General features: G+C 43.6%; 1 protein-coding gene across 1 annotated transcript; it reads right to left on the bottom strand.

Annotated features, from left to right (window-relative positions):
- Window positions 1–11,776: 11,776 nt before the first annotated feature.
- HAUS4 (HAUS augmin like complex subunit 4) lies at window positions 11,777–21,307 on the bottom strand. Its single transcript, XM_029952386.1, has 10 exons — window positions 21,131–21,307; window positions 19,137–19,213; window positions 17,326–17,468; window positions 17,106–17,237; window positions 16,515–16,649; window positions 14,627–14,723; window positions 13,860–14,005; window positions 13,373–13,503; window positions 12,965–13,033; window positions 11,777–12,275 (listed from the first exon to the last, which is right to left on the bottom strand). The coding sequence occupies exons 2-10, from the start codon at window positions 19,189–19,191 to the stop codon at window positions 12,092–12,094; spliced, it is 1,092 nt and encodes a 363-aa protein (XP_029808246.1). The 5' UTR covers window positions 19,192–19,213; window positions 21,131–21,307; the 3' UTR covers window positions 11,777–12,091.
- Between the last annotated feature and the right edge of the window lie 3,914 nt (window positions 21,308–25,221).

Raw genomic sequence — 25,221 nt, 5'->3', positions numbered from 1 at the left:
CACACACAGAATTGGAAGCAGGCTCCAGGCTCTGAACTAGCTGTCAGCACAGAGCCTGATGCAGTGCTCGAACCCATGAACTGTGAGATCATGACCTGGGCTGAAGTCAGACGCTCAACCGACTGAGCCACCCAGGCGCCCCTAAACACTCTCAATAGTGTTAATATTCTTCCTGTATAAACATATACATGTATATATATGAAGTCAACAGTTTATGTAAAAACAAGAATGTCTACATTCATCACTGTATTATTTAATATTATTCTGAAAAATCAAATATAATAGGCTGGAAATTTGAAAAAGGGGTTATAACTTTTGGAAAGAGAGAAGCAAATTTATCTGTTTGCAGATGATACAATTGTATACATAGAAAATCCTTAAGAATCAATTTTAAAATGATGATAATTGAAAAACAAAGTGGAGGGAGGGGGCTCCTGAGTGGCTCAGTTAGTTAAGGGTCTGACTTCAGCTCAGGTCATGATCTTGCAGTTGTGGTCTATGAGTCTGAGCCCTGTGTCTGTGTTTAAATGATGAGAATTAATAATAGGATGCAGAAAAGTCACTTGATATAGGCAAACATAATACAAATCTATAGCCTTAATTCTTTCATTTTTTATTTAAAAAGTTTTTAACATTTTTTGAGAGACAGAGAGATAGAGCGTGAATGGGGGAGGGGCAGAGAGAAAATGAGACACAGAATCTGAAGCAGGCTCCAGACTCTGAGTTATTAGTACAGAACCCAATGGGATCGGGGGCAGAGGGGTGGGGGAGCAGCCATGGACTGCAAGAGCTGAGCTGAAGTCAGATGCTTTACCAACTGAGCCACCCAGTCACCCCTGTAGCCTTTTAAGTCCTGAGAATAAACAGTTAGAAGACATAATTAATAAAAATATTACAATAACATGATAGTTAAGATCATGGACTGTTAAGAGGTATCTGACTGGCTCAGTCAGTGGCCCATGTGACTCTTGGTCTTGGGATTGTGGGCTCAAGCCCCAGTGTGAGTATAGAGATTACTTAAAAATAAAAGTTTGGGGGCACCTGGGTGGCTCAGTTGGTTAAGCATCTAACTTTGGCTCAGGTCATGATCTCATAGTTCATGGGTTCAAGCTCTGAGTCGGGCTATGTGCTGACAGCTCAGAGCCTGGAGCCTGCTTTAGATTCTGTGTCTCCCTCTCTCTGCCCCTCCCTCACACATGCTTTCTCTCTTTGTCTATGTCTCTGTCTCTCTCTCTCTCAGAACTTAAACATTAAAATTAAAAAAGACAATAAAATCTTTATTAAAAAAAAAGATGGACTATGGAGCCAGATGGAAACAGATTTAAAGTTTTCTTCCGTTCATTCATTTACAAGCCATGTGAGCATAAACCTCTCTGGCCTCAGTTTCCTCATCCATAAGATGGAAATGTCAATAACAGTTCTTACCTAATGAGAATTAGTTAAGTTTAAATGTTTATTTATTTATTTTGAGTGAGTGCAAGCAGGGGAGGGTCAGAGAGAGAAGGAGAGACAGAATCCCAAGCAGGCTCTGTGCTGACAGAACACAGCCCAATGACTCAGGGCTCAAACTCAAGAACCATGAGATCATGACCTGAGCCATAATCAAGAGTCATGCTCACCTGACTGAGTCACCCAGGCACCCTGAGGATTAGTTCAGTTTAAACTAGTTAAAATAGCAACACACTGAAAACCTTCCCTACACATAGTAAGCCTTCAATATTGTGATTAGTATTTTCCCCATTCACAGTGGTAACAATAACACTGCTATAAAATACTTACTTGTAACCTTACTGAAAAATGTGAGGAGCCTATATAAAGAAAATTATAGGGACACCTGAGTGGCTCAGTTGGTTAAGTGTCTGAGTCTTGATTTCAGCTCAGGTCATGATCTCACGGGTTCATGAGATCAAGCCCACATCAGGCTCTGCACTGACAGTGTGGAGTCTGTTTAGGTTTCTCTCTCCTTCTCTCTCTCTCCCCCTCCCCTGCTTGCACACACTCTTTCTCTCAAAATAAATAAATAAACATTTTTAAAAAGATGGAGCGCCTAGGTGGCTCAGTCAGTTGGGCATCCAACTTCAGCTCAGGTCATGGTTCATGGGTTCAAGCCCTGTGTCTGGCTCTGGTCTTACAGCTCAGAGCCTAGAACCTGCTTCGGATTCTGTGTCTCCCTCTTTTTCTGCCCCTCCCCTGCTTGTGCTCTGTTTCTCTCTCTCTCAAAAATACAATAAACATTTTTTAAAACATTAAAAAAAGAAAATTACTAAGTTTTGCTGATACAATGAAAGAAAAAAAGGAGACAGCTGGGTTCTTAGAAAAAATGAATCTCATAAAGATGTCAATTCTTACAAAATTAATTTCTTGCTTTTACAACATTCAATCACAATTCTAATGGAATCTCTGTTACCTGATAAAATGATTTTACTGTTCATCTGTAATAAAAATCAGATAAGAAAAGCAAATTTTTAAAAGGAGGAAAATGGAGAAGGAATTTATTCTGTATTTTTAGCCTTTTACCTTAAACCCCTTTATGAAATAAGCAATGTATAAATAAATAAAGACGTACTATGTGCAGTTGGTATAAGAATAGAGAGAATAAGAGAGTTAAACCAATAGCCCAGAAACAGACCAGTTGTATGTGTGTGCATGTTTGTGATTAAACATGATTTTATTTGAAATAATAAAAACAGCTAACAATTACTGAGCCCTTCTTTTGTGTCAGGTTCTATGAAAAGCACTCTACATTCACAAGAACCCTGTGAGATAGGAAATAGTATTCTCTTAGTCTTGGAAAGACTAAGTGAGTTGCCCCCTAAGAAAGGGTTTAGATGGGGGATAAACTAGTTTAACTGACTCCAGAGCCTTTGATCTTAACCTTAAGACACATCATCTATAATTTTCCTTCTAGAAAGCTATCTGACTATCCTAGACAGTCTTTCCAAACTAGGACAAAGATTAATTAAGAAAAATGCTTAGTGCAGCATATTTTTTATGATTACAAAGAATGTAAAACAACAAGTTGGATATCCTATAGGGGTATGGTTAAATAAATCATCCATGCAATGAAATCTTAAGCAGCCATTAAAATCAATGTTGCCAGAGAAAATTTAATAACATGGAGGAGCACTCAATGATATGCTATTCTGTGACACAGATTACAAACTGTATATACAGAATGACTTTGTATGTGGGGGGAAATGGTATTTTCCAAGTTTTCTTAATAAATGTGTTTATCTTATATGGAAGACATTTTTTAAGTTTATTTATTTATTGAGAGAGAATAAGTGGGGGAGGGACAGAGAGAGGGGGGGACAGAGGATCCAAAGTGGGCTCTGTGCTGACAGCAGAGAGCCTGATGTGGGACTCGACTCACCCTGAGGGCTTGAATCTATAGCTAAGCCATGTGGATGGTCTTTGGATGCTGAGGGGAGATCCGAAATATTTTGAAGAGATAAATGATGAAGTGATGTGAAAATTACAAAATACCAATGAAAAGAAATTAGAATCATCATAAAAATTTGCCTGACAGAGGTGTATGAGAGGAGGGACAATTGGTAATGCCCAAAACGAGGACCTCAAGTAGGCTGGGGCAGTGGCAGGGAAAAGGTGCCCGGTGACCTCACAGGGCGGCAGGACACCTGCGTGGTCCTCAGGACCTGGCCCCAGCTTTGTAGGCCCAGAATATCTAGTGGGTATTCATCTCATGTACAGGGCAGCCCCTTCCCAGAGTCACGGCTAAGCAAGTCAGAAAACATGATGTTGCTTGGAAGATATATACTTGGAACCCAGGTGTCACAGGGTCTCAGGACAGTAGGTTCTGGAACCAGGCTCTATGAGTTCATGCCAGGCCTTTTCAACTCACAACCTCTGTGACATTGCACAGGTTACCCCATCTCTCCACATGTCACAGAGCTTCCTTATTTGTAAAGTGGAGATGGTAATAGTACTTACCTCAGAAGTTTGCTAGGATAATTAAATGACTTGCAAAATGCTTAGAAATAATATCTGGCACCTAATAAGGTTTCAAAGCTCTTATGTTATGAAGAAAGCTTGCAATCAGGCCTTGTTTCTGCCCCCAGTGTAGCCCCATTTTTAAATTTTTTTAACGTTTTATTTATTTTTTATACAGAGAGAGACAGAGCATGAGAGGGGGAGGGGCAGAGAGAGAAGGAGACACAGAACTGGAAGCAGGCTCCAGGCTCTGAGCTGTCAGCACGGAGCCTGACGCAGGGCTCGAACCCATGAACGTGAGATCTGACCTGAGCCAAAGTCAGAGACTTAACCCACTAAGCCACCCAGGTGCCCCGAGCCCCGTTTTTCAGTAACCTAACTCATTCATATCCTCAATTCAGTGTCGCTTTTTAAAAAATATTTTTCAAATGTTTATTTATTTTTGATAGACAGAAAGAGAGAACGTGAGCAGGAGAGGGGCAGAGAGAGGGAGACACACAATCTGAAGCAGGCTCCAGGCTCCGAGCCATCAGCACAGAGCCTGATGCAGGGCTCAAACCCACAAACTGCGAGATCATGACCTGAGCTGAAGTCGGCCGCTTAACCGACTGAGCCCCCCAAGCACCCCCAGTGTCTCTTTCAAACAGGATTAGGGCTGAATGAAAACCAGGATACTTGTGTGATTGTGAGTTTTACGTGACTCAACGCGGCTAGCCTGTAGTACCCAGTTATTTAAACACTAACCCGGGTGTTGTAATGGAGATGTTCTATAGATATGGTTAATAACATCTACAATCAGATGGCTTTAAGTCGAGTACCTACCATGAGTGGGTCTCATCCAATCAGTTTAGGGCCTCTTTAAATTGTTATTTATTTATTTATTCATTTATGTATTTATAAGTAAACTCTACCCCCCACATGGGGGTCCCCAACAGGACTCTAAGATCAAGAATTGTATGCTCTACTGACTGAGCCATCCAGGTGCCCCAGTTTAAGGCCTTCAGAGCAAAAACTGAGGTTTCCCACTGAAGAAGAAATTCTGCCAAGGGGTGCCTGGGTGGCTTAGTCGGTTGAGCGTCTGACTTGGGCTCGGGTCATAATCTCGCGGTTTGTGGTTTTGAGCCCTGTGTTGGCCTCTGTACTGCCCACTAGCTCAGAGCCGGGAGCCTGTTTCAGATTGTGTCTTTTTCTCTCTCTGCCCTCCCCTGTTCACGCTCTGTCTCTCAAAAATAAATACATGTAAAAAAATTTTTTTTTAATTCTGCCTCAAGATAGCAGCATTATTTCTGCCAGAGTGTCCTGCCTACTGCAGGCCCTATAAATTTCAGAACTCCCAGCCCCAAAGTTCCATGAGCCAATTCCTTAAAATAAATCTCATTTTATCTAATTAATATAATAAATTATAACATATAATATAACATAATGTAATAATATAATACAATCATGGGTTCTATTACTCAGGAGAGCCCTGACCTTGCTCTTTGGATAACCCTTTTCTAAACTCTGGGCTGATTGTTTACTTTTGATTATACATTCTTTCTTCAACCAGACTTGGTATATTTAGGTCTCTCTAAATTCCGTTGTATTTTTCTGAGACCAGGAAAGCCACTTAGGCTAGAAGTCAGCCACTCAAAGAAAAGTCACTTTTCTTTCTTTTCTTTTTTTCTTAAGGTTTATTTATTTACTTTGATGGGGGGTGGGGGTAGAGAGAAGCAGAATCCTAAGTAGGTTCTGCACTGCCAGCATGTAGTCCAATGAGGGGCTCAAACTCACAAATCATAAGATCATGACCTGAGCTGAAATCAAGAGTCTAAGGCTTACCCAACTGAGTCACCCAGGGACCCCATCAAGGACATACCACTTTTCTTGGTGAATTATTTCTACAGATTGCTAACCTTGTCCATTATCAGTTGGCTCCTGTATTTTCACTGTCTTAGGATATAAAAAGACCTACCAGTTCCTTTTTAAAAATATGTATATATATTTTTTAATGTTTATTTATTTTTGAGACAGAGAGAGACAGAGCATAAGTGGGAGAGAGACAGAGAGAGAGGGAGACACAAAATGCAAAGCAGCCTCCAGGCTCTGAGCTGTCAGCACAGAGCCCCATGCAGGGCTCAAACTCCCAAACTGTGAGGTACTGACCTGAGTTGAAGCCCGACACTCAACTGACTGAGCCACCCTGACCTACCAGTTCCTTTAACAAAACCTAGCTCCGGTCCTTCAAGATGGGTAACATGGAGGGACTGTTCACAGGGTGAGGGGCCCCACGGAGAGGGTGGATGTCAGGGATTTTTTTCTCCTTTGAGGAATCATCAGGATGGCCTCCAGGGGACGCTGAATTTCCTCTTTGTGGTGGCTGCTGGGAAATGCAGAGTGGCTACCCCAGAGACCTGGATAGTCCCCCTTCATAGAGAACTTTGAGGGAACAGGTTTAGTTTGCCCAAGAGCCCCAGGATTTCCTTAAGGAGAACAATCCTAGGGGTGCCTGGGTGGCTCAGTTGGTTAAGCATCCGACTTCAGCTCAGGTCATGATCTCACAGTTCGTGGGTTCAAACCCTGTGTCAGGCTCTGTGCTGACATCTCAGAGCCTGGAGCCTGCTTCAGATCCTCTCTCTCCCTCTCTCTGCCCCTCCCCTGCTTGTGCTCTGTCTCTCTAAATCTCAAAAATAAATAATTTTTTTTTTAAAAAGAATAATCCTATCCTGAGCTCTAGAGGTGATGTACTTTGTTTCTCATTATTGAGGAAGAATCAGCAAGACTTGGTTCTTGATCAGATGTAGTAAAAGATAAGTGAAGAAAGCCATGTCTGAGAAAGAATGAAGGAGAGGCAGTAAATGTAAGTCTTTTCTGAAAAGTATGAGGGGCAGTGAGAGCAACTGAAGTCCAAGGTGCTAACCTTCAACTCTCACGGTCACCCAGCCCCTCTGTTGGCCGACCTCCAATCCCCTTCCCGCCTGTTCCACAATAGCCAACAGCTCTCGTGAGCGCCACATCCTTCAAACCTGCCATCTCCACTCACTGTGAAGGAGGTCAAGACAAATTGCTGTCGTGCCCCTTTTGGGGAGCACCAAACACCCTATGTGCCCCTTCTCCCACTTCCATGGAACAGTTTTGAGATACTTTTTCTACCAAACTATGTTCATAAGCTCAGTAATTAGTTTATTTTTTCATGAAATTACTAGAATTATATTGATTTTCATACCAAAAATGCTTTAAAGGCACTTGAGCAAGAAACAAATGCAATGATATTCAATTAAGCATTATGTAATAGGGCAAACTGGGAACAATCTGAATATCTATCATGATACAGCCAGACTCCCAATAGTATGAGCTAATATTTCCGTACATACATTTGCAAATGTTTAGAAGAAGGTCTGCTCTGGCATTATACTCACCAGATCAGTCTGGTTACTCTAGGGTAGTGGATTGTGTAATGGACTGTGTGTGTGTGTGTGTGTGCGCGCGTACACATGTATGTTAAATCTTTTACTTGTTACTATTATATATTTCTGCTTGAACTTTTTACAAAGCACATTTGTTTTGTTTTTAAGTCAATGTTTTTTATATAGTTGGGCAGCACTGTTGCTAGCAAAGGTTGTTTTATTTAGGTTTTGGGAAACAAAAGGAACAGCTAGCTGTCCAGCTCCGTCATTTAGGGCTCCAGGGCTGGGAACCACTGCCCGGGAAGCCATTTTGCTTTCTCAGGTAGTCACTTCTCAAACCCCAGCTCTCCAGAGACTTGATTGAAGCCATGGGATATTCGTTTCAAATTTTGGTCATCTAAGATGAAAGCTTTCCTTGGTGTGTGATTTACTCATTTCTCACCCTGTGCCTTCACCTACTGCTGCTTCCTCTTTCTCTTTGTCACTTTTTGCAAAATGCCATCCCAGACTCACCTCTACAAATCTTGAATCAAATCTCTCTTCCCTACTAAGGCTCTATTGTAATCTCTGACTCACTTCTCTTGGTTTTTCAACCGTATTCATTTGCACTTCCTGTTACTTTATATTCTTAGATTGTTTTTTAAATTCATTTTTTAACGTTTATTCATTTTTGAGAGAGAGAGGGACAGAGCGTGAGCAGGGGAGGGGCAGAGAGAGAGGGAGACACAGAATTTGAAGACAGGCTCCAGGCTCTGAGCTGTCAGCACAGTGCCCGAGGCGGGGCCCAAATCCATTAGCCAGGAGATCGTGACCTGAGCTGAAGTTGGATGTTTAACTGACTGAGCCACCCAGGCGATGACCCATATTCTTAGACTGTTCTTAGACACTGAGACAGAGTCCATTTCTTTTTTTTATCCATATTATTTCAAATAACAAAACCTAGTATGGTTTAAGATGAGTACTTAACTAAATGAGGAAACACTAAATGCCATAATAAATATCAGGAAAAACTATTTTGAGACTTTGATGTCATCTCCAGATGCTACTAACTACAAAAGGAAAATGCACTTCTATTAGAGACATCAACAGTTACCACCTTAACCAAGCAATCCAATTCAGCATAATCTAAATCTTAAAAAAAATTTTTTTTAATGTTCATTTTGGAGAGAGAGAAAGAGAGAGGGCACCTGGGTGGCTGTTAGTTAAGCATCCGACTTTGGCTCAGGTCATGATCTCACGATTCGTGGGTTCGAGCCCCACATTGGGTTCTGTGCTGACAGTTCAGAGCCTGGAGCCTGTTTCAGATTCTGTGTCTCCCTTTCTCTCTCTCTGCCCCTCCCTCACTTGTGCTCTGTCTCTCTGTCTCAAAAATAAATAAAAACAAAACAAAAAAATAAGAGAGAGAGAGATAGGGTGTAAGTAGGGGAGAGACAGAGAGACAGACTCTGAAGCAGACTCCAGGCTCTGAGCTGTCAGCACAGTGCCCAACGTGGGACTTGAACCCATGAACAGTGAGATAACGACCTGAGCCAAGTTGCACACTTACCTTACTGAGCCACCCAGATGCCCCCAACTCAGCATAATTAATAGTGATACACTCTAACATGATAAGGCTCCAGGGTTATATAATGTGAAGTACATAATGTCATCTATTAAGTATTCTTCACAAAAGTGTTTACCCTGAGTCTAAAAAGGCTGTAGACCTACTTCCAGTTTACAGGAAATGTAGGCTTATAGCACTGGCCAATTTTTTTTTAATAGCATCTGTAACTTTTGTTAATGTTTGTTTGTTTATATATTTATTTAGAGAATGAACAAGGGAGTAGGGGAAGAGAAGAGAAAGGAATCCCAAGCAGATTCCACACTCAGTCCAAAGCCCAACATGGGGCTCAATTTCACAACCATGAGATCATGACCTGGGGCAGAAATCAAGAGTCAAATGCTTAACCAACTGAGCCACTGGCTCCCCAATAGCTTCTTTATATTTTTATAAACTTATTTATTGAGGCACCGGGGTGGCTCAGTTGGTTGGGTGTCTGACTTCAGCTCAGGTCATGATCTCAGTTTGAGTTCAAGCCCCACATTTAAAAAATTAAAAATGTTTTTAAACGTTTTATTAAGTAATCTCTATGCCCAATGTGGGTCTTGAACTCACAACCCCGAGATCAAGAGTCCCACTGACTGTTCCACTGACTGAACTAGTCTGGTGCCCCTAGAACTTTCTATAATGATATAAATGTTGCATATCTGCACCATCCAATACAGTAACCACCAACCTACTAAAATTTTAATTATATGTCATCTTAATTAACTTAAATTTGAATTTAAATACCTATATGTGGCTAGTGTACTATACTGGACAGAACAGGAAAGGAGCAAGTAAACCACCACAGGAAGTAATTAGACAATGGGACATTCTACAAACTAACCAGCCTCAATGTTTTCAAAAAACTAATTTCTATTTAAAAAAAAAGGGAGGGGGGCGCAACTGAGTGGCTCAGTCAGTTAAGCTCCAACTTCGGCTCAGGTCGTGATCGCACAGTTTGTGAGTTCGAGCCTTGTGTCTGGCTCTGCGCTGACAGCTCAGAGCCTGGAGCCTGCCTCTGATTCTGCATGTCCCTCTCTCTCTGCCCCTCCCCCATTCATACTCTCTCAAAAATAAATAAAAAATGGTAAAAAATTTTTTTTCAATAAAAAAATAAAAGAAAGATAGGAGAAATGGTCTATTTTAAAAGAGATTAAGGGGTGCCTGGGTGGCTCAGTTGGTTAGTGAGGTTAAGCCTACATCAGGCTCTGCACTGAGTGTGGAGCCTGCTTGGGATTCTCTTTCTCCCTCCCTCTCTCTCTCAAAAATAAATAAACATTAAAAAAAAAAAAAGAGAGAGCTTAAAGAAACCTAACATCCAAATGTAAATGCCTGGGCCTTTATTGGACCCTAGATCAGGAAAACATTAGGGAAATTTTAATATGACCCGGATAATAGTTATTATAAAGTTATTAATTTTTAGGTATAATAATTTTACTAGTTATACAGAGGAGTGCCATGATTTTTAAGAGTTATCTGCTTAGGGGTGCCTGGGTGGCTCAGTCGGTTAAACGGCTGACTTCGGCTCAGGTCGGATCTCGCAGTTCGTGAATTCAAGCCCTGCATTGGGCTCTGTGCTGACAGCTCAGAGCCTGGAGCCTGCTTTGGATTCTGTGCCTCCTTCTCTCTCTGACCCTCCCCCGCGCATGCTCTGTTTCTCTGTCTCAATAATAAATAAAACATTACAAAAAATTTTTTTAAAGAGTTATCTGCTTAAGTACTTAGGAAATAAAGTATCACATCTGTAACTTAGTACAAAATGGTTCTAGAAAAAAAAGTCCACTTAAGCAAATATTTATCAATCTATTTAGAGAGGGGGAGAAGGAAGAGGAAAGAGACAGAGAAAAGCAAATGTTGGTGGTTGTTGAATCTAGGTTGTTGAGATTATAGTGGTGTTTGTTGTATTATTCTCTTAATTTTTCTGTAAGTTTGAAACTTAACCCCAAAAATGTTGGGGAAAAGAAAAACTATAGAACTAAGCAATATTGACTAGTTCTGACTTTTTCCATTAATTGGTTTATGATTTGTTAATTTTGTGCGGGCCAGCAATTCCTAATAGATAAATGGCAGTAAGTACCATTTACAGAAAAAGTTAAAATTGTGTCAGGGCGCCTGGGTGGCTCACTCAGTTGAGTGTCCAGCTCTTGATTTTGGTTTAGGTCATGATCTCAGGGCTCGTGGGTTCTAGCAGTGTGGTTTCTCTCTCTCCCTCTCTGCCCCTCTACTCACCCTTTCTCTCAAACTAAATAAATCTTAAAAAATAAATAAATAAAGTTATGTCAAAGACCTTAGTCTTTAATATAAAGCAATCCAGGACCATCATTATTTATGGTAGCAGAATGCCTCAAGACAGCCTCCCTTGAAAGAAGTTTGAGCTGAGAAGGCTCTTCTAAATAAGGGTGGAGGTCTTCTGCTTCTGTCCTCAGTCCCCGATTTGATGCCAGTCAGGACCCTGCCTTGCTCTAAAATAAGTGGACTGAGAGGGTGATCCTTCCCAGTCTCTGCTTTCAGAGGAAAAGGGAACCCTCAAACCACACCAGCGGGAACCAGGAATCCGAGTGGCTGGTGTCCCTTCCTGTAACAGAGCTGGGTGCCCTGCTTTCTCAGGACTGCCCCACCGAGAGCTGTGGTGACGGAAGAGTTTCCCACCCTCCTTGGCATCAAACACTCCTCTGGATATTACAGTTCTTCAAGAGCAAGGCCGGACGCATTCCAGGTCTGCTCTCCAAGAATGAAAACTCTAAGGTTCCAGGTGGGCAGGCCACGCTCCTGCCGCCCACTCTTAGCGGTGGCATTATCCATCGGTCTGTCTGGATCCGCTCAGCTCCCCTCCTTACCCATCTAGCCTTTCATGTTCTTTTTTCATCCTTGCCCAAAGGAAGCATCATCACTTTATTCAGGAGGTAATCAAATATCCTATAGGGCTGACACTGACAAATAGCTGCACATAAAATTATATAAATCTGTTACATTTCCCAGAAGAGACTCAGTCACTGTAAACAAGGAAGAAAAACCAGGACGGTGCCTAAACCCCTGCAGTGCTTCAAGCAAGTGTCCCCACACTCCCGGAGCGAAGGCGGGCCTCAGGTGGAGGTGGTCCTTTCGGCAGGAGGAGGGGGGAAGGCAGCACCCGAGCAAAAGCCCACCTCCAGACCCCCGCCGGCAGCGCTCACTGGCAGGCCTTGTTAAACTCCTGGAGGGCCCAGCGCTTGTTCTCAGTGGCCTGCTTGAGTTGAGTGTACTCTTTGACCAGCCTGTCAAACTCCTCCCCAAGGACCTCATAGGTGCTCAGGACCTGTCGGGACTTCTCCATGTCCTGCTCTTGTAGGCGGATGGCCCCCTCCAAACGGTCCCTACACACCCGGGGAACAGAAGATACAATATAAGGATCTGGCTCCTCAGAAAGTAGACAAGATTATCCAATAGATACAAAAATGCTGATTCAAACAGGCACATGCACCTCAACGTTTATAGCAGTGCTATCAACAACAGCCAAAGGATGGAAAGAGCCCAAGTGTCCATTGACAGATGAATGTATAAAGATGTAGTGTGTGTGTGAAATCTTGCCATTTGCAACAACATGAATGGAACTAGAGTGTATTATGCTCAGCAAAATAAGTCAGAGAAAGACAAATGTCATATGATTTCACTCACAGGTGGAATTTGAGAAACAAAACAGAAGAGGAACAGGAAGAGAAGGAAAAATGAGAAAAACAGAGAAGCAGGCAAACCATAAGAGATACTTAAGTACAGAGAACAAACTGAGGGTTGCTGCAGGGGAGGTGGGTGGAAGGATGGGCTAAATAGGTGATGGGCATTAAGGAGGGCACTTAGTGGGCTGAGCACTGAGTGTTATGTAAGTGATGAATCATGAGTTCTACTCCTGAAACCAATACTACACTGTATGTTAACTAACTTGCACATAAACTAATAAATTAGAAAGAAAGAAAGAACACAAGAATGTGACCATGATAAAATGAATGGGTGTGGAGAACATGGGACCAGCTCTGAGTAACTGCCCCATGTCCTCACGAGTTCTTACCTAATGAGACGATGAACTTCTACTTTCTTGGTGGTGTAAGTGTCAGACAAGATCTTTAGCTCCTCCATCCTGACAAAGGGAAGAAAGAAATATCAGCCTGAGAATCCCTGACAGCAGCAGAGTTAGGAACGGGACAGAGAGTACCTACCCATGGTCAAGGTGTGGGCTAAGCAGTGACGGGATAAGCAAGGTCACTCTGAATTCCTGAGCAATGTATCTCACAGGAAAGCGCCCATTTCAGAAGGCTTTAAAAATAAGACTCGGCGATGTTGAATGCTTATTGGTAATCCAAAGGCTAATACCCACAAGGTGCTAGGCATGGCGGACAGGAAAGACAGGTGAGAATGAGGGATGGAGGCGGTGGTGTGTGAGACAGAGTTCCTGAGACCCACAGAGGTCAAAGCTCACCTCAGCTTAAGGATCATGGCACTGCACTTGATCTCTAGGTACTGGGCATTGATGTGGTCCAGCTCAGACTGAGTCTTAAGCCGGTGTTCCTGAAGAAGTCTCTGCAGCAAGGCTAGGCAGCGGAGAAGCACCTGGGCCCGCCAAGAGGCAGGAAGAGGCCAAAACCAAAGTCAGTCGAAAAGAAGGCAGATCAGAAATCCCTGGCTTCCCCAGGGCGGCTGGGTGGTTCAGTCAGTTAAGCACCAACTTTGGCTCAGGTCATGACCTCACAATTCATGAATTCAAGCCCCGCATGGGGCTCTGTGCTGTCAGCTCGGAGCCTGAAGCCTGCTTTGGCTTCTATGTCTCCCTCTCTCTCTGCCCCTCCCCTGCTCATGCTCTCTCTCAAAAATAAACAAATTAAAAAAAAAAAATCTTGGCTTCCCCAAAAGTGCCCCTGGGGCCAGGATAAAAGTGGGAGGGGGCCTATCCCACTGCCCTGACAAACCTGGGAGTAGGTGGCACTCTTCTTTTCCAGTAGCACCATCTGCTCCTTCTGCTGGCTCTTGGCATCCTGACATTGCTGCCTCTCACCCACCAGGATCTCTGCCAGTTTCCACACCTTTGCTGCCTTCAAGGTTTCACTGTCTGAGTCTGGGCAAAAAGATGGAGGACTAGACAGGAAAACCCTAATTACTACTGCCCTTCTGGGGCCATTTTTCAGTGCCTCATCCCTTATCTAGCCCTACAAATTCTCTCTTCACGTTTTCTTCTGACGTCCTGTTAAAATGGCCTCGTTCTCATAAGGGAGTTCTCTTCACTCTTACCTTAATTTTTTATTTTTAAATGTTATTTATTTAAGTAATCTCTACACCCAATGTGGGGCTTGGCCTCACAACCTAGAGATTAAGAGTTGCACGCTCTTCCAAATGAGCCAGCCATGCGCCCTACGCTCTTACCTTTAATTCCAGATTTGGGCCTTAATTCTTAAGTCAAAGAAATAAAGACAAGGGGAACCCCTGTAAGCCTGAACTTTCCTCCCTATCCCATTCCGATTCTCCTAAGAATGAATTCATCCTTCCCTGTAGCAAGAGGATACTCCCCTTGGTTCTCACACAATTCCTTGCTTGTATTCTACCAGCAAGGAAACAAACAAATAAGCCTCTCCGGTGCTTCCTAGATTCTGTCCCAAATCTAAAATGTAATACGTTATTCTCAGAGGAGCAGATCAGACCGGTAGGTCAGCTGTGGACAGAGCAGAGTGCCAGCTCTCACCTGAATCGGGGTCATGGTAGCAGAGCAGGGTGAAACACTTCTTCTTGAGTTGCTCCTCTACTTCCAGCGGGAGCCGAGCTCTCATCCGCACAAAATCCTACATCCGCAGGAACAGGAAGGGAGATGCAAATAGACCATTAGAACTAGGAAGATCCAGCCAATGAGGACCTAAGTGTCTCAATGATAACCAGAGAAAATGCCTCAAGAGACAGCAAGGAGACTCATTTTTAGCCTATCAGATCTGCAAAGAAGAAAATGATGGTTAAGAGCCCGTGTTGAGGAAAAGGTGGGGAAGTGGCAAGATGCACCAGTACGTTTAAGTGTATATCCTCCTGACCCACTGATCCCACTTCTAAGTACCAATACTCCAGGACACAATCATACAAAGGAAAACACACATATGAACTAGCATGTTACTATCAGTGTGGTTTCTAACTGCAAAAATATAGAAGCATCTGGGGCGCCTGGGTGTCTCAGTCCGTTAAGCTTCCGACTTTGGCTCAGGTCATGATCTCATGGTTCATGGGTTCAAGCCTCACATTAGGTTCTGTGCTGACAGCTCAGAGCCTAGAGCCAGTTTCAGATTCTGAGTCTCCCTCTCTCTCTGCTCCTTCCTTGTTGGGAGCTGCCAGAAGAGCTGCCAGAAGAAGAGACACGTGCCTTGACCTGCAAGATCAGCCACCCGCACAGCTGAGCTGCGTTATCACTCCCAGCACAGCAAGTGCTGCATTATCACCTTCAGCTGAGGCCTTCTTGTTTTCTTCCCAAGCTCTTCTGGTTAGCCTCTAGGCCGCGTGCTGACGCTGCAGTCCCCGCCCTTGTTTCCTAGCAACTAACTCACGTCAGCTGCCCCGCCTTCTACCCTATATAAGACATGCGTGGTCTCTCAATAAGAGTGGCTTGATCGATACGCTCCCTGTCCTGCCCTGTTCTCACTCCCTCCCTCAGGAACCCGTGTTGACTGACCCCGCCGGCTGGGACACTTCCTTGTTCACATTGTCTCTCTGTCTCAAAAATAAATAAACATTAAAAAAGTTTTTTTTAATGTAGAAATAACCGTATCGATCACTAAGGTTGAGCAAACTGTGCTACATTCATACCATGGAATCCTTCTGTTTTAAGATTATATTTTTTAATGTAATCTCCACCCCCCATTATGGGGCTCAAACTCACCATGTGGAGATCAAGAGTCACGTGCTCTAGCAATTGAGCCAGGCGGGTGCCCCCACACAATGGAATCCTATCAGTGATTTAAGCTGATGATATACTAAGAACATTGAGCACAAACTACATGCCTGGCACTGTGGTTGGAGTGCTGTAGGAGCTATCACCTTTTTATGTTTATTTACTGACTCGAAAAAAAGTCCAAAATATATTCAGTGAAAACCGATTATACTCACTATGCAAGCATGGAGGCTATAATACTATTTATGTCAAGCTGTATATAATAAACTGTATTCATTTCTAGATGTAGTATTTCAGCTTTTACTCTCTTCTAACATTTTTCTTATTTATTTGAGTTTGGTCCCCATGAAATGAACGTGTATCACTTTTTTTCTAATCTTTTTTTTTACATGTATTTATTTTAGAAAGACAGAGACAGACAGATTGCAAGTAGGAGAGGAGCAGAGGGAGAAGGAAACACAGAATCTGAAGCAGGCTCCAGGCTCTGAGCTGTCAGCACAGAGCCTGACGCGGGACTCAAACCCACAAACTGTGAGATCATGACCTGAGCCGAAGTCGGATGCTCAACTGACTGAGCCACCCAGGTGCCCCACGTGTATCATTTAAAAAAAAAACAATAAAGTGTTAACAAGAAAACATTGAAGCATTTGGGAGAAATTGGGCCATTTCACTTCTTTGGTTCTAGTATCTGCCCACGCCTAACCTCTGAGGAGGGCATGAGTTCCAGAAGGTCCGCTTTCTCCAGCCCCAGCAGCGGAGGCGTCTCCCTCTCCCGGCTGGTCCCTAACAGTCCTGTCAGTTCAGTCACGAGTAGCCGCTGTTCAAGGGTCTCGTAAAACTGAAAGAGAATAAAAAAACAAAAAAGAGCTACTATAAAACTTCTCCCACTCCACCTCCTCCATCCTCATATACCAGTTCTTCACACATTTTCAAAGTCCTCAAACATGCTATCCCCCTCAGCTGCCAGCGCTTTCTCCTGTCAGTCTTCCTTTTCAAAACCCTAACAACACACCCACCTCTTCCCCCATAACTACGGTCCATTTCTTTCTTTCTTTTGAAGATTTTATTTTTAAGTAATCTCTACACCCAACATGGGGCTCAAACTCACAACCCTGAGATCAAGAGTGACATGCTCCACCCACTAAGCCAGCCAGGTGCTCCCAGTCCATTCCTTTATTGATAACCATTACTCAAAGCTCCGATTTCCCTGAGATCATATAATCAGGCGAACCATAGTTGGCCTAGCCATTCCTGCGGCTGGTAACCAACCCTGAACGCATCTCTCCTGCTTCACCTTTTTGTCCTCATAGGTTAAATTTGTGTCTTGTGTCTTCACATAGTAGTCCACAAGCAGCTCCTGAATGACTCTCTGTAAAATCTCAGACCTCAACCATGTTGTTTTATGCAGTCGAACTTCCTTCCATGCCTAGAAAACCAAAAGAATCCCAGGTAGGAACTTCTCTTGCAGAAGATTTTTTTCCTTCTCCTATCACCCCTCCCCCTGGGGCTCTTACCTGAGCCTGCTCCTTTGCCAGGGTGACGCTTAAGCCACTCTCGTCCACGTGTTGTGCAAGACTCAGCAGCAGCTTGCTGAAGTGTGGGTTCTTTAACAGGTCCTCTTCACTCAGGTTACAAGGAGGAAGCTGTTTGCTGCACACTTCGTGGGATGTCCCCCACAGAAACCAATAAATAAATAAATAAAAGCAAGGAGGTATTATATATAATTGAGAATAACTCTTACCTTAATACTTCCAAAAAGGTTTTTGGTAGGGGTGTTTTCTAAATCTAATGAAATGTTATTTATTTATTTATTTTAAATGTTTTAATGGTTATTTTTGAGAGAGAAAGGGACAGAACGTGAGGGGGGAGGGGCAGAGAGAGAGGAAGACACAGATTCCAAAGCAGGCTCCAGCTGTCAGTGCAGAGCCTGACTCAGGGCTTGAATTCAAGAGCTGTGAAATCATGACCTGAGCTGAAGTTAGCCGCTTAACCAACTGAGCCCCCGAGGTGCCCCTAAAGAAATGTTTAAAACTAAAAAGTAAACTAGAGGCAATACTCAAAGTAATAAGCGTTTAAGTGTATACAAAGTTATTGATGAAGGATTAGAGAATGAGTCTCTAATAAAACTAAGAGCTTTGGGGCACATGGGTGGCTCAGTCAGTTAAGCAACCGAGTTTTGTCTCAGGCATGATCTCAATTTGTGAGTTCAAGCCCCGCATAGGGCTCTGTGCTAACTGTGCGGAGTCTACTTGGGATTTTCTCTTTCTCTCTCTCTCTCTCTCTCTCTCTCTCTTCCTCCTCCTCTCCTCTCTCTCTGCCCCTTCCCTGAGCACATTCTCGATCTCTCAAAAATAAATAAACTTAAAAAAATAATGAGGTAATAAAACTAAGAGCTGAGAAAATGAAAGTACAGTTGGAAAATATTACAGAAAAAGTCAGGAATAAGGGACCTCTTAGTAGGGATCACCACAGTACCCCAAATGCCCCATTCACACAGAATAACTAGAATTCTTGAGGAGGGAAAAAAAACATGCGAAGTTCCAACTTTGGAAGTGATCTCCAGTCACAGAAGCAAGACTGGGAAAAGGTATACTCAGGGTTTAAGTAAAAAACTTAACTGAATTTTTATTGTAAACAGAGGTGAATAACCCATTGGATTCAGAACAGCACATGCGTGAGAAAAAGTGCAAGAAACTGGGATCCTCTGATTATTCCATAGGTTCAAGGGCCTTTCTTTCTATCTCTTTTCTCACACAGTATCTGCTGGGGTCTTCTGTTTTACTCCTACTTACCAAACAATCAAACTTTCATTCTTTGGACCCTTAGGAAGTCCTTTTGAAAAATAAATCTTTTTACCCCCGTTGGGCATTGAAAGATCAACATGGAAAGGGTCAAAATATAGAGGATTCAAGATATAGAAAGGGTCTGAGATATGGAAAGAACTCGCGATACGGGAGGATATGGAAGCAAATGAGATTCTGGAGTACAAGATATGGGAAACTTCACGACCCTAGTAAAAAGGAAGCCTTTACGGAGTCTGCTGGCCAGCCTAATGTTCAGGGTCTGTCTGCTGACACAGCATGGGAGCGGCGTGAGTTTTTAGTCTACTGCACGAACAGACACTTAACAGGAGCCAGTGTAATATGTTTTCCAACAAGGGAGTGTTTAAGAATTTTCATGTATTCTCTAGTTTCCCCCAGAAACTTAGGCTTTTTGGTGAGAAACCATCCTGGTGAACTTTATAAATCCTTTTTATTATAGAAAGCGAGAACCTGGATAAGATCTCTCCGAAGTCATCAAACCTCCTTCAAATGGCAGCCCTTACCTTGTTGGAGTATTTCCACCCCTTCTCCAGGTGAGCAGAAATCCCCAGATGCCATCTGATTTTCTTGAAATTATTATCTGTGGGACCGGGTGAAAGAAAACACAAAGTGAATAAACTGGGTTGTTGCTCCAGAGAAAACTACCACGGGCTCTAGATTCTGTTGTCTATGAGCTGGGGAGGAACGTCAGGGATGCCTCTTACGAGTTTTATGGACAGACTTCTAAGTGGCAAAACAATTTGCATTCTAAGCACATAAATGTTTCCACTTGTTCCAAGCCGTCTAAAAAGGAGCCTCCTTTGGAAAGAAAATTTTCCAATTCACTAAGCAGGAGGATGCTCCCCTCCCCTTACCATTCTAAGTTAAAACGGAGCCGCAGCTTGCCAGTTATGAGTGAGCTGGGGGAAGGGAGGGGGGAGGCGGAGAGTCAATGTCTGCTTTTTTTTCCCCAAATAACTTTGCTATCAAATTCCACAATGGTTTCTTGCGCTTCCTTAACTTGTCCTTTCATCTAGGATCTGTTGGTAGTTTTTGATCATTAACTCTAGAATCATCCTTCAGGAGTGACAAATCGTTCCATATTGAACAACCACCACTGGTTTTCACATAACAGCGTTAGTAAAGCGCACCTGGAGGAAAGAGCATGACAAGAAGACTGACAGGGAGGTCAGTGCCAAATGAGCAATGCAAAGGTGTAGTTAGTACAGCTAAGGCTGGGACATGGGCTGTCTGGTGTTTTGCCAGAACATGGAGTACACTGAAAAGGATGACATCAACACAAAGGGGCAGTAAAGGTGGGCACAGTTTGGATTCAGAATTTTTCCCTTGACCTTATCTTACATTTTTTTGCCCCACCCCCTCCTCTCTCTAAGGTATTAAACTCCAAAGGGCAGCTGGGCCTCCCAAAGAAGACATTGAAGGTTATTACAATTTAACACTTTATGTTCACAGAACATTTGGTTTACTCCCTTGTTTTATGAGTAACATCAAAATAACTACTCATTTACTTTTTTTAAAGTTTACTTATTTTGAGAGAGAGAGAGCGAGAGAGAGAGCGAGCGAGCATGTGTGATCAAACATGAGCAGGGAAGGGCAGAGAGAGAGACAGGGAGAGAAAGAGGGGAAGGCTCCATCCCACCAAGGACCATGAGATCATGACCTGAGCCAAGATCAAGAGTTGGATGCTTAATGACTGATCCACCCAGGCGCCCCTACTACTCATTTATTTTGTAACATGGTCTAGAGGGGAACACAGATGAGAAGTCCAGATGCTAGGACTTAATTTGCAGCTTAGCCATCACTGCTGTGTGAAGTTAAGAGAAATGCTTTTTTTGTGCCAAACCTTCTTCCACCTGCAAAACAGAGATAATAAATCCTGCCTTGGACGAGGCATCGAGAATTAATAACACAATCGACTCGTTAACAAAAGCCACTAGTTAAGCTCACTGTTTTAACGATTCTGTTTATCGTTAATCTAAGTTCTGCAGGCAAATTTCGCAGACAGAAATGAAGACGAATCCAAATTTCAAAAAAGTCAGCTGTTCTTCCCTCCCTGGAGGAAATGACCACTTGGGGTTTCTTAGGGTGCTTTTCTTTACCCTTTTAAAATGTTACAGGGCGTGAACGAAGGCGTCGATCAGGCTCGATTCTCCACCCTCTGCACTCAGACGTGTTAAAACGCTGCTACAGGGACCCAAGCATTTAAATGTTCTGACTCAGGCGTCTTTTAAATTCTTAGAGCTGTCTTTACACGCTGCACTGAACGTTAAATTGATTTTACAGGTATTTTCACAAGATGTGACCCTTACAGGGCCCGAGATGAATCAAAATGCGGAGCGGGCTCTCCGGTGCCTACTTCCCTTCCGTCTGGGCAGCCAAGGATTCCCAAGGGCGAGGGCGGCCGCGGCCGGAGGCCGGGGGCTGGCCAGACTGACCCTCCCAGCACTCCACCTCCCCGCCGCGCCGCCCTCCGACCCTCCGACGCAAACCTGCACACCTTGGGGCCCCTGAAGCTCCCGAGGCAGTGCGGAGCGGCCTGGGGTGGGACGGCCGGCAGCATCCACGCCGGAATCCCGCCCACACCCGCGCTCCGGAACCTCTCACTCGGGCCGGCGCTGGGGCTGGGGGAAGCTAGGCCGCGAGGACCGCGCAGGAACGTCGGGGGAGGGGAGGAAAAGGCCGAAAGTGCACTGACGGCCCGTGGGAGGGAGGAGGGGCGGGGCCCGCCCGAAGCGGGAACTTCAGGCCCCGCCCCTCGTCGAGGGCGCGCCTTCCGTCCTCAACCGTCTGTGAGCCAGGCTTTTGGAGTGCGGGATGGAAAGGCCTCTTTGCCCCTTTTTCTGAGTACCTCCCCTGTGTTGAGGGCAAATGTAGAGAAAATGGTAATGATTGCCAACATTTAGCAAAGGCCTACAATGAGTCAGGAACTATGTCAAGAGGCTTTACTTGCCGTTCCTCATTTAGTTCTCATGTCAGCTCTTACGGCATCCTACGAGGGAGTCACTATCATACCCATTTTACAGAGGGCAAAACTAAGGCGCTAAGAATTTAAGTGACTTGTTCAAGGTCGCAGCTCACAGAGTCTAAATCTGACCCAATGGCCCTCTGAACCTTAGACTTGCCACCCACACTAAGCCTGCGACTCTCCCCACTCTGGCACTGCCCCCTGGGTCAGCTTCCTCTTTAATCTCCTGCCCCAGCCTTCTCTAACTTCATTATCTCTCATCCTTCATTCACCTCCCTCTTCCAGGCTTGCTGGCTCCCTCTCCCCCTCTCTCCCTTCCACCTTATCTCCCTCCTTTTTAAACTATAGGGACTTGTATAGTTTGCTTAACAAGAAGTCTGGAGCTAGAGATCCCAAGACTTTTTAGTAGCTTTGTGGTCATGGTTTTTTTGCATTTTCCTCATGGTCACAAGGTAGCTGCAGAAATCCGAGAAATACATGCAACTCAACAGCATCCCCAGCAGGAAGGAAAGGGAGGAGCCTTCTTCCTGCAACAGGCAGGGACTAAAATCTTTCCCAAAGCACTCAGCAGACTTTCCCATATGTCTCATTGGCCAGACTGGTTCACGGTGCCCATCTCTAGACCAATGAGCTAGATGTCTTCCATTATCCCCACCCCAGATCCACATTCTGCTATATAGACCAGTGAGGACGACCTGTAAGTCCTTCAGGGTTTCCATATGCTCTGACTGCTTTCAGCCAATGAGGGATCCCAGCAGGAGGTTGGATGGGAGGAAGGCTACCGCTGACTTTCTCACTGGGCTTGACCTGAGGCTGCCTACAGACTTTAACCCCTGATCATTACTCCCTGTCAAGGGGGTTCCCCCACCTTTCTCTGTCTTAAACACCACTTCCACCCTCTTTTCAAAGTTGACTGGAATGTAGTCACTAAGTGAATTATTTCTAAAAGAATGTTTGATGCTAAGTACATTTCACCAAGTTTCTCAAATCTCTTGCATCAGAGAAGCTGGTGGTCTGGGGGGTGGGCAGGCAGGAGTCTTGTTTAGGCATGCAGGGTGGTAGAGAGTTTCATATCTTCCTTTAGTAACAACTAGACCGTTCTACTGGCAATACATAGAGGAGTAGTGTGATCCAGTGCAGAAATTTTATATCCCTGGTCATCTTGTCAGCTGCCACCTTTCGTGCTTAATATTAAAGTGCTGTCATTTTCTACGGCTTTTAAAAATCATTTATGCTTCCTCAGCTCTGTGGTGCAGCATCATTAAATATCAGGCATAATGTCCCTAACAAACGACACTTGGAACAAAATAGCAAGCATGCTTTGGTGACTCAGAGCTGATCAGAAATCTACTGAAATTTCATGTCTCATATTTGTCAAGTTTTATAATATGGTACTACAAAGCTTTGGCTAAACAGCTCTAAAGGACTTGGGGAATGAGAAGGTGAAGGATGAAGATAGGGTAGAGGGGATATGAGGGGGAGAGCCATGGAAAGCCTTGAATTGGGTCAAACCTTCATATGTAATTCAGCGCTCTCTCTCTGTGACCTTGGGCTTCAGATTCCTTATTTGTCACAAGGAGGAAATGACATATTTCTAGCTCCTCCAATCTCATAGTGTTGATGTAATGATCAAATGAGATAATGGCTGAAAAGTGCTTTGGAAAGACTATCAAAGTGAGATATTTTAAAATTGACACTTATTGAACACCTATTAAGTGCCTTGAGACAGACACAAATATGACCCAGTCCCTGCTCTGAAGTTCATAATCTAGTTGAGAAGATAAGACTCACACAAAAGCAAATAATACAAGGCAGCAAAAAGGTGTCAAAAGAGCAGGTTAGATTAGAAATACCAGAGAAGCACCTCACTGGCTCAGTCAGTAGAGTATGTGATTCTTTATCTCAGGGTCCTAAGTTTGAGTTGGGTATAGAGATTACTTAAAAATAAAAAATCTTTGAGTTGCCTGGTGGTACAGTCAAGTAAGTGTCCAATTCTTGATTTCGGCTCAGGTCATGATCTCACAGTTCCTGAGACTGAGCCCCATCTTGGGCTCTGTACTCTGTACTGGAGAGTAAAGACTATGAAATCATTCTTAACTGAGCCTAAAAGGAGAGAACATTTGGGTCATTTAGAATGGAGGAAACATCCCAGAAGGCAGAGGCAGAGACAGGGAGTCCAAGCTGCCTTCTGGGTTCAAGAGGAAACTAGACCAGCGGAAGTGAAGGACTGTGCAGGCCAGTTCTACACAAGACTACAACATCGTGCCCATAGACCATTTTGGCAATAAAAACTGCAGCAAAGTACTGAACAAAGATTTTACAATCACACACCATCTGGTGTCCTTGACGAAGTAAGATTTTCAAGAGAGTCCCTAGAATTCATTGTCTTTCTCTCTCCCTCCCTCCGTTTTTACTCAGATTAAAAACAAAACCAAACAAAAAACAGAAAACAAAACAAAAATCAACAACTACCATGCACACAGGGGCACCTAGCTGGCTCAGTCAGAAGAGCGTGGGACTCTTGATCTCAGGGTTGTGAGTGAGTTTAAGCCCCAAGTTGGGTGCAGAGATTACTAAAAATAAATAAATAATAACTAAAACTGAGGGTTCCTAGGTGGCTTAGTGGATTGAGCAACAACTCTTGGTTTCAGCTCAAGTCATGATTCTAGGGTCATGGAATTGAGCCCCGTGTTGGGCTTCTCACTGAGTGCGGAGCCTGCTTGAGATCTTCTCTTCCTCTGCTCCTCATCCCTGCTCACACGTGTTCTTTTTTCTTTTCTCTCTCTCTCTAAAAAATAAAAATAAAACAACAACAGCAATAAAACACACACAAAATAGTTTTATTTATGGGGTGCTTGGGTGACTCAGCCAGTGAAGCATCCAACTCTGAGTTTCAGCTTGGGTTATGATCACAGAGTTTTGTGGGTTCGAGCACCAGGTCAGTGCAGAGCCTGCTTGGGATTCTCTACCTCCCTCTCTCTCTCTGTCCCTTCCCACTTGTACTGTCTCTCTCTCTCTCTCTCTCAAAAATAAATAAACTTAAAAAAAATTTTTTTAATTTATTTTTGAGAGACATAGAGAGACAGTGGAGCAGGGAAGGGTCAGAGAGAGAGGGAGACACAGAATCTGAAGCAGGCTTCAGGCTTTGAGCTGTCAGCACAGAGCCCATTGCGGGGCTCGAACCCAGGAACTGGACGCTTAACTGACTGAGCCACCCAGATGCCCCTAAATAAACTTATTAAAAAATGTTTTATTTAGGTATTTTGACATACAATATCTAACATGTACAATTCATTAAGTTTCAACCTTAACTATACATACATACTATAACCACAATCAAGATAGTAAACATATGCATCACCCTCTAAATGTTTACTTGTGTCTCTTTGTAATTCTTTCTGGCCCCTCCCAACCAGATCTGCTGTCACTATCTAGGATTTAATATAAATGGAATAAAATAAAGATGTACTTTTCTGTCTGGCTTCTTTCCCTCAGCATAATTTTGTAATTCATACATGCTGTTGCTAGTACCAATAATCCATTTTTTTAGTTTGTGTCTTTTTATTGCTGAGAAGTAGCATTTGTCTTTAAGGAAGTGCTTCCTCCATTATCCTAAGGTACCT

Source organism: Suricata suricatta, chromosome 9 (genome assembly GCF_006229205.1).
Source record: "Suricata suricatta isolate VVHF042 chromosome 9, meerkat_22Aug2017_6uvM2_HiC, whole genome shotgun sequence".
Classification (NCBI taxonomy): Eukaryota; Metazoa; Chordata; class Mammalia; order Carnivora; family Herpestidae; genus Suricata; species Suricata suricatta.
This window is presented reverse-complemented; position numbering and strand designations above follow the sequence as displayed.